The 10,000-nt window shown below is 46.7% G+C and overlaps 1 protein-coding gene across 2 annotated transcripts in view; it reads right to left on the reverse strand.

Annotated features, from left to right (window-relative positions):
* gabrb2a (gamma-aminobutyric acid type A receptor subunit beta2a) overlaps window positions 1–10,000 on the reverse strand; it is a gene marked incomplete at both ends in the record, with an annotated part of 30,787 nt that overhangs the window by 12,266 nt on the left and 8,521 nt on the right. For both annotated transcript variants that reach the window (XM_080840042.1, XM_080840043.1), the window contains 2 exons: window positions 1,247–1,329; window positions 8,421–8,641. In XM_080840042.1, coding sequence (XP_080696168.1) covers window positions 1,247–1,329; window positions 8,421–8,641 — 304 coding nt within the window. The remainder of the gene's footprint in view (window positions 1–1,246; window positions 1,330–8,420; window positions 8,642–10,000) is intronic.

Consider the following 10,000-nt stretch of genomic DNA (forward strand, 5'->3'; position numbering starts at 1 on the left):
GAGAGGGAGAGAAATAGAGAGAGAGAGCGAGCGGTAGGGAGATAGAGAGAAAAGAGATAGAGAGAGAGAGAGAGAGAGAGAGAAGCCCACTTAGCACAATGGGAGGGGGAGTGAGAGAGAGAGTGAGAGAGCAGGAGTGGGAGAGAGGTAGGGGGGGGGGGGGGGGGCGGAGAGGAGTGGTGGGCCCATCCTGACCCGCGCTGTTCTTGTGCCGCTTCTGGCAACAGTGTGATCAAACGACGACGGCTGAAGCCCAGCCTCCACCGCACATCACAGCCTCTAATCCATGACTCCAGGGACGGAGATAAAACATGGAGAAGACCTCTCATTTCGCTCCCCAACTCTTTCATTTTTTATTACAAGAATCTCCCTCTTTCTCTCCCCTCCCTCGCTTTTTTCCCCTCCCCGTCTTTCTTTCTTTCTTTCGTTTTTTTTTAAGCTACACACAATTACTTAGAATAATGGTGGAAAATCATGTGAAATGAAAAAAAAAGAAAAATGATATTCATCATAGATTTGGGGGCTTTGGCAAGGCTGGTAAATGCCTAATTTGTGTGTGTGTGTGTATCTCTGTGTGTGTGTGTGTGTGTGTGTGTGTGTGTGTGTGTGCGTGTGAATGTGATAAATGCCTAATTTATCTGTGCCATAAGTGACTGCTTGAAATGTGACCACTAATGGTTGAGAGCCACACAAAGCTTGAAATGAAAAAAAAATAAAAAACAGAAACAATATTTCAATTCACATATGAAAGCACATATTGGACCATATTATTATGCGCATTCAAGAGTGATGGATTAGGGTTCTCTAAATACTGCTGAGAAGACTACAGAAGAGAGGAGAAGAAAGGAGAAGAGAAGAGGGGAAAGGTAAGAAATGATAGAATGATAACAGGAGAAGTAAAAGAAAAGAAAAGTAAGTGGAGGGATTGGAAAGAAGAAGCGGGAGGAGTGTGTAGGGCGAGTGGAGTGAGACATGAGGAGAGAGAAGGTAAGAGTGAGAGGATAGAAAGGAGGCAAAAGAGGAGGAGAGGACACGGAGAGAGGACAAGAAGAGAAGGAAAGAGAGGACAGAGAGGAGAGGTGGAGAAAGAGAACAGAGGTAGAGAATGAGAGACAAGGTAGATAATGAGAGACGAGGTAGAGGAGAAATGAGGAGAGAGAGAGAAGGAGGGGTATAGAGATGCCTGTCCACAGCAGGCTGGGTGGCTGGGGGCGAGAATCTGAATCCAGTCTGGCTGGCTACTCACAGCTCTCTATCTCCAGGGTGCAGTTCTGCTCATCCAGAGGGTATCGGCGCAGGTCCATCATACAGGCTGCCGTGGTGGTGATCCTGCAAGGGGGGGTGAGTGGGGGGGATAGGACACACTGTGGATTAAGCCAGGCACTCTCAAGGACACAGGAGACACATGCACGCACATAACACTTGAACACACGCTAGGACACACAAACACATCAGCATGTCATACACATACTTGTTATTTTCTACACACACACACACACACACACACACACACACACACACACACACACACACACACACACACACACACACACACTCACTCACGTTGTAGTTGTAGACACATACACACAGAAATATTCGCTTGTAGATACACAAGCACACATACACGCTCATACACAGGCAGACACATAACCACCATCCCACTAGCCACACACACACAAACACACACACACACATACACATTGATACATGTACACACACACACAAGGCTAACTCTCTTCATCTATCTTGCCCCCTCTGCCTATACCCTGCTCTCAGCAGGCTTTGTAGCTAAAGCTTTAAGTTAAAAAAGATCTCCGTCTGAAGAGTCGAGTGAAACAGAGGAGAATACCCATCAAGGCCGGACACACAAAGTGGGGTCCTCGGGATTGGGGCTCTGGTATGCCTGTTTGAAAACAGTTACATAACTAGACAGGACTAGTGGATTATATATTTAATGCTTTGTTTTACAGTCATGTTTTTCTGAGAACCAGGCTATGGCTGGGCCACTGGATGCAATGACGCCGAACATCTCCCTAACGTTGCACTTCGGTAACAAACCCTGGTCCCATTTCTGCGAAATTGCTCAATACTTCATCAAGGAGTGCCAGACACATGCACGCTTGCTACAGAAAATGGCTTGAATAAACATCACGGGTTCATCCACTCAGCTGGGTGGGGCTGGAGAACAACTGATTAAATGAGGCAAAACAAGCAGTGCTCCCTGGGACCGAAGTTCGACAGCAACGCCATTTCTCCTTGCGCAAAAAAAAAAATGAAAATTAAATATGAGGTTCCTGAATCTAAAATGTAATAGGTTTCCGCCTGAACTTTACTATGCTGCAAATTCATCTTCAAGACTGCTTATCATCAATAATTAAGGACGCAAGTTAATTTGAAATCCTCTCACATGAAATATCCCGATCCCAGCGGCCTCCTCCTGGTTAGGCGAACGTTCGGAGGGAGACTAAAGAACATGCTCACGCGCCGGGCCCATTACGTAACAGCCCCGTTAGTGGACCCACGGAACCGCAGGACTAAAGGGAAGCAACCAAGAGGCGCTGTCCAAGTCCACCCCGACATGACCGCTCGTCAGCAGCCTCAGCCACACCAGACTGCAGAGCCATTCACCCACAATTCTGGCTCCAGGCTCCTTTCCTCATCCACCACTCAATAATCACAGTTGCACAGGAAGCGCTGGGGAAATGTGGAAATCAGGCCAAGATGGCAGGGTTAAAAATAACAGCCTATTTATAGTTGCCGACAACGACATCATCATCATCATCATCATAGAGATCGGCAGCTGCTAAAAAGGAAGCTTCTGTTCCTGATGGAGAGAGTTACACAGTGCTGTAACAGGTTACTCTCACCTGTGATGTTTAAGAGGCAACAGAGCTCCCCACTACTAGAACAAAAAAAAACACAACCACATTTTGTAAAAAAAAAAAAAAAAGGAATCATAATGCTTTATTGAAAAAGAGAAATGAAATGTGAAACAGCTAACCTTAACAGAATGATTAGCTAAGACAGCAAATAACAGAAAGAGATACGGAGAGAGAGCCACTGCCCTCCCTAGCACCTAACCACTCTCTGTAGCCGTAGAAACAGTGATGGTAGAAACAGCTGCAGCAGATGCTAGCGGAGGTAGCGGTAGCGGCAGAGGCAGTGCCTCTCACACACGTCCCTGGCTGCCTCTTCACTCAGGTGGTTACGCTCTCCTCTCGCTCTCCTCTCGCTCCCCCCTCCTCTCTCTCCTCTCACTCCCTCTCTCCTCTCGCTCCCTCTCTCCTCTCTCTACTCTCGTTCCCTCGCTCCCTCTCTCCTCTCGCTCCCTCTCTCCTCTCTCTCCTCTCGTTCCCTCTCTCCTCTCTCTCCTCTCGTTCCCTCGCTCCCTCTCTCCTTTCGCTCCTTCTCTCCTCTCGCTCCCTCTCTCCTCTTGCTCCCTCTCTCCTCTCTCTCCTCCTATTCCCTCTCTCCTCTCGCTCCCTCTCTCCTCTCTCTCCTCTCGTCCCCTCGCTCCCTCTCTCGTCTTGCTCCCTCTCTCCTCCCTCTCTCCTCTCGCTCCCTCTCTCCTCTTGCTCCCCTCTCCACTCTCTCCTCTCGCTCCCTCTCTCCCTCTCTCCTCTCCACTCTCTCCTCTCGCTCCCTCTCTCCTCCCTCTCTCCTCTCGCTCCCTCTCTCCTCTTGCTCCCCTCTCCACTCTCTCCTCTCGCTCCCTCTCTCCTCTCGTTCCCTCGCTCCCTCTCTCCTCTCACTGCCTCTCTCCTCTTGCTCCCTCTCTCCTCTCCCCCCTCTCTCCTCTCGCCCCCCTCTCCACTCGCTCCCTCCCAGGGCCTCCTGGGTACTGCCTGATAGTATCAGCTTTCGGGAGGCGAGCCAAGCTGAACCGAACCGAGCCGAGATGAGCCATAGGATCTCATTGTGTGCGGCGGCGCCTGTTTACTGTTTACACCTGCCGCGCTCCCTTGGCCGCCGCTGTGCCGCCGTCTGGCCCTCTCCTGCCTGACCTGTGCACGACTCGCCCAGTGCTGTTCTCTTAAGCATATTGAGGCACAGGGGTGGGTTGGGGGTTCAGGTCAGTGAGAATCAAATGCTCACTGTGCATGTGCATGTGTGCTTGTGTGTGAATGTGTGTGAGTGTGTGAGAGAGAGAGAGAGAGAAAGAGAAAAGGAAAGGGTGTGTGTGTCTCCTTCTGTGTTTGTTTGTGTTTTCATTTCCCCAGACTGGTTTCAAAACTAATGGGAACACCACCGCTGTAACGCTGCCCCCCTTCCACACACACACACACACACACCTCTCCTTCCCTCCCTCCCTCTCTCCGTCTCTCTCTCACTTTCCCTCCCCTCCCTCTCATTCTCTTTCTCCCTCTCTCGCTCACGGTTCATGTGAGGCTTGGGTCCGGACCCTTGGGCGTGATGTGCACCTTTATTCCGAATGACCTTGTTTACCGGGGCTTGTGCTGAAACACACCACAAAGGTCTTCTGACTAAATTTCATTAGGAGGGAGAGAATTTGAGCTCAAAGAGAAAAGAGACAGAGAGAGAGAAACAGAGAGAGAGTAAGTGAGTGGGAGAGAGTGAGAGAGAAAAACAACAGGAAAGGCACATTGTGACAGAGCATAACCCCAAGCTACTGCAATCTCCAGTAGAGTGAATTACCAACAACGGCAGGTAAGGCCATTTTTTATGAGCAGAGTTATAATATCCACAGCTATACAACAGATGCAAACCCAGCCTCATAAATATACATTAAATATGAATTTTTAACACATGTCACAGCTTACATGGTTGACAAATGGGCAGACTGTCATTTGCTTTGGCACCTACATATGGGAACGGGTAGAAAGGATGTGCAGAGGATGGTGAGCTGATTTGGTTGTACAGTGGTTGCCTCGTTCCGAACAAAACTGCCAAGTTAAAGTCCTTCACACAAAGGTCATAGTGGTCTGGAAAAACTCACTCGTTCGGGTAAACCATGTTTCAGATGGTCAAATATTGTGTCTGGCAACGTGTCACAATATCAAATATCACCAACTCAACACTCTCCATAACAAACCTCTCTCTCTGTCTCTTCCTCGCTCTCTCTTTTTCTCTTCCACACACACATAAACACACACAGAAATGGGCCACAAAGTTATTGATTTAAAACCAATCTCAAATAAAATTCTGACTTGACGACTCCTGACATGGAGAGAGAGGAAAAAAAAGAGAAAAAGAAAAAAATGAAAAACTATCATTGATTTAAAAACTAAACCCCTTTGCCTCGAGGTGGTCTCAGTAAGCCCCCTATTGACAACACGAGCGACAGAAAGGGAACGTCGAGGGGTATTGAATTCCCTCCTGCTCTACTCAGCGGATCTCCCTGCTCGTAGCGACGCCTGTCATCTGTACGCTATTTTGAACGGCGCTGTGGTGTTCTCCCTCCTCGACAAAAGAAGATGGCCTCCTTAATGGCGTAGGAATATGTTATTACACAAAAGGAGTTTGCGAAGGGGTTGCTATAAATAGCCGCTGCTTTCGCACTTGCTTGGGCTTGTCTTTGGACGTCCAAATCAAAGCAAGCCAACACGCTTATCCTCAGATGAATCTTTAATGGTTGCGCCTTCTCCTCCCTGCTTCCTTCTCTCAATGCAAAGTCCTCTCAGACGCAATAAAATAATAATAATTAAAAAAATCGGTACTGGATTTAAACTTTACGCCCCTCTCACACATACACTATATTATCCCTCCTAGTATACCACAAGCACACACACACAAGCACACACACACTAGTTCACACACAAGCACACACACAAACACAAGTTCATCAATTCCTCACTAAAATCACAAAACAGATAGATGACATTTAACACAGTTTGGACACACTCTAAAAGACAGATCGATAACACACACAATGCGAAGCTCAAGTCATCACAGATAAAACACTACGGCTGTGTACTGGCAAGAGCCTGGTGGTGCAATATACATCTGGATGAGGGGGTTACGAGTCAATATACTGTGTTATACCCATACTGTAAGCAAGGCAATATGCTGTGATATACCACGATACTGTAGGCAATGCAATATGCTGTGATATACCGCGATACTGTAGGCAATGCAATATGATGTGATATACCGCGATACTGTAGGCAAGGCAATATGCTGTGATATACCGCGATACTGTAGGCAAGGCAATATGCTGTGATATACCGCAATACTGTAGGCAAGGCAATATGCTGTGATATAAAACAATTGGGTTCTATCGCGTTATTTAGCTGTTTCTGATTGGACGAGAGACGTTCCATGAGTTAGATTATCCGTCAACAAACCAACAGTTTGGGACTTTTCACAGCTAATAATAAATCACTCCGCGATGAAATATTTGCGTTGATGATAACCGTTAATTCAAAATTCTTAAAATTCCAAACCAAGACGATAACAATGGAACTATTTTTTGTTGCGGAGAAACTGCGGCCTCGGTGGCTACGGTCGAACACCACCCGTGGGATTATCCCTTACCTACCCCACTCCCACTCGTGCTATATTGCTTAAATATACCGCAATACTGTAAGCATGGCAATATGCTGTGATATACCGCGATACTGTAAGCAAGGCAATACATTATGATCCTGTTAATGGGATTTTAGGAAAACGGTCATGGTATAAAGAACACACCACCATATGCATAAAATCCGAGTATGCTATAAGAACAGTGAGATCTGCATCTGCCTTTATAACAGTTCCCATAACATCCAACATCATTACAGCACAACATGAACCACCGTCTGCCACGAATCTTTGCCAGCATTAGTCTTCATTTGTTTACATGCTGCCATTAGTCTACATTAGTTTATATGCTGCCAAAGGTTCACGGCAGCCAGCGGCTCATACCTAATTTAAAAATGGATACAGTGGTTTTGAAGAATCGGTACACTATCACAAAACTTAATATCGCGATACTCAAGCGTATCAATATTTTACTTCCACCCCTATAAAACACCCATAGCCACACATCTACTGTTCTGCACATGTAAGTGGACATTACGAGAGTGTGTGTACATTCTGCCCGCCCGGCCCTGCCCGGCCCGGCTCCTGCTCTACTGTAGGCCTGAGTGCTCTGTGGAGGCATTTACTGGATGGATAATCAGATCTCCCTGCCTCTCACTGATAGCCTGGCTGTGCTCTAACTGACAGTTGGGAACACTGTTGTAATTTTCTGCCTCTCCTGGTAATCGAAGGCCCAGTTTTGGCAGGCTTACGGGAAGGGGTGGGTGGTGGTGGGTTGGTGGTGGTGGTGGTGGGGGGGAGTTGGCGTGGTGCGTCCAAGGAATACAGACAATCCAGCCCCTCCCCCCACCTTCCCTCTATCTATCCTTCTCTTTCCTCTATCCATCCTTTTCTCCACTCCAACCTTCCTCATCCTGCCCCACCAACTCAGAATCCCCTCTCGACCCTTTCAACACACATCCCCGCTTTGACCAACACAACTCTAGTTGAGTGCTCTATTAAGGCCCCCCCACACACACACACATCTTTACCTCTCTCCCAGCCCTCCTAAGAGTTCTTCACCACCCTACTCCCTCACCCCATAAAAGCATGCCTGGTGGCCGTGACAGCCCTCAAGCCTTTGCATGCAAGAGTTAGCTCTTGAATTGCAAAAAATCAACGGAAAAAAACAAAAACACAAAAAAAACACATCCAACGGGGTCCATCACTGTCAGTGTGCTGTTGACTGAAATGGGAGGTTTGCAGATCACTGGTTCTCAGAGTGACCTCTCCCAGTGGCGTAGCGTTCCACGCACGCCAGAGCAGAACGGAACCCTGAACCGCCGGCGTGGTGCCTCACGTCAGCCCCAGCACCCCCTCCCCATTCCCTTGTTATGTAAAAAAATAAATATGTGTTAGCTTATGTAATTAGGCACTTACATAATGAAGCGTTAGAAATTACACTTATTGATTTTTTGCGGCATAACAACGAAGATTTATCTGCTGCACTGCAGATCCTTATATTTTTCAGAGCGTTCTGATAGGGCAAGCTGACAGGCTCGGAGCGAGAGAGGAGAGAAAAGGGATACAGTGATAGTGAGCGATAGAATTAGCAACGATAATCTCACGCCCCTAAATATAGACGTGATGTGGTCTCGTTTGTACAGATACAATACACTGGCGGGTAAGCAAACACACTTGCACCCGCGTATACGTTTCCCATAAACACACACACACACACACACACACACACACACACACACACCCACATGTGAGCACAGCCTCCTTTCCATTCAGTCACTGATAAACCACATTTTCTTTCTTTCTTTCTTTGCTTCCTTGACCGTGCAAGTAACCCAATCCACAGAAGCAATAAATCACTGACAAACGACAGGTATTGATCACAGATACATCTTATTTGGAGACAATAAAGATGTCAAAAATTCCAACATTTTTACCTCAATCCATAAAGCACGGTTCCGTCTGGATGTAGACGGATCATCCGGTTCTTGACAGTGACTCCGTGCACAAAGGACTTCTTGTCATTGAGGAAGTATGTGTCAGGGACCCAGAGCTGGTCAGCCACGCGGTTATCCAGCGTTAGGTTGAGAGGAATCTCTGTGTATGACAAACGTTTGTCTCGCCATGCTTGCTGGAAGTACATGGTCAAGGTGTAGTCCTGGAGAGTAAAAAAAAAAACATTTCGTGAAAAACTGAGAGATCACCAGTGTGTTTGGTACTGCTGGGATATCATCAGTATCCGTCAGATGGACTACAACCACAAATTTCAATGTCTGGATTTTTTTATGAGGCCTTGAGGTGTAGATGAAGCATGCATGCATGCATGAAGCATGCATGTAGAAATATGTTGTGGGAAGAAATAATACATCATATTAGATTATGAGAGCAATCACTGGTGCACAGAAATAACAAGCATATTTCAAGAAGCATCTGTCCATTGCCAAATAGGCTTAGTTTGAGCAGGAAGTGTTTCATGGGATTCAGCTTTTTCTTGCATAAATACTCAAGATCACATGCTATCAGAGGAGTGGTCACTGATCCTGGGAAATCAGACATTCATTCATAGAAGCATCTATTAGCTACATTACAACCACATTTAAGCATTCTCCTTCTGTGGGATTTAAGGTATAAGAGACTAGACTTGGACAGGTTTTATGTGATTTAGTGGCCATATTTTAGCTGGGAGGGAAAAGAAAGGGGTTATTTGATTTGTGTTTGGGGCCAGAACCCAACCCTGTCTCAATGTCTCAGGCAATGACCTGAAGAGGACTTCCGAACACCTGCTAACGTCTTGTGACAAAAATACCTCTTTCCACTTGATAGGGGTTACTCGTGGGCACTAAGGGGACAATGAGAGCCTTCTGGAGGGCCCCAGCTGTGGCACTCGTCCTGTCTCGTCTGGGAGTCCATGTTCCAGGCACAGTGTGAGCTCATGAGCACAAGTATCTGCGCACACACACACACACACACAAACACACACACACACACATACACACACACACACACACACACACACACACACACACACACACACACACACACACACACACACACACACTCACAGACACACACACAGAAAGACACACACACACACCCACACACACACACACAGACACACATAGACACACACAGACACACACAGACACACACACTCTTGCTCCCTTTCAGTATGCATTCTAATTTGTGTACACTCCCACACACCTGTGCCCATGAACATACACAGAGATTCACACACACACACATACACACACACACACACACACACACACACACACACACACATGCACATATGCACATGCTCATAAACACACGTATACATACATTTACACAGTTATGAAGACAAAAATGAAGTTGTGTGAGTGTCAAAACACACAGAAACATAAAAACAAAAGCTTACACGCACTAACACACACACAAGCATAGAAATGTACTCATAGCAACAAAGACATAAATGTAGTCATGTGTTTGTCTTAACACACTTACACACACACAAGCACACCAGCACATTATAAGCCAA

The sequence above is a fragment of the Sprattus sprattus genome (genome assembly GCF_963457725.1).
Source record: "Sprattus sprattus genome assembly, chromosome: 6".
In the NCBI taxonomy this organism is placed as follows: domain Eukaryota; kingdom Metazoa; phylum Chordata; class Actinopteri; order Clupeiformes; family Clupeidae; genus Sprattus; species Sprattus sprattus.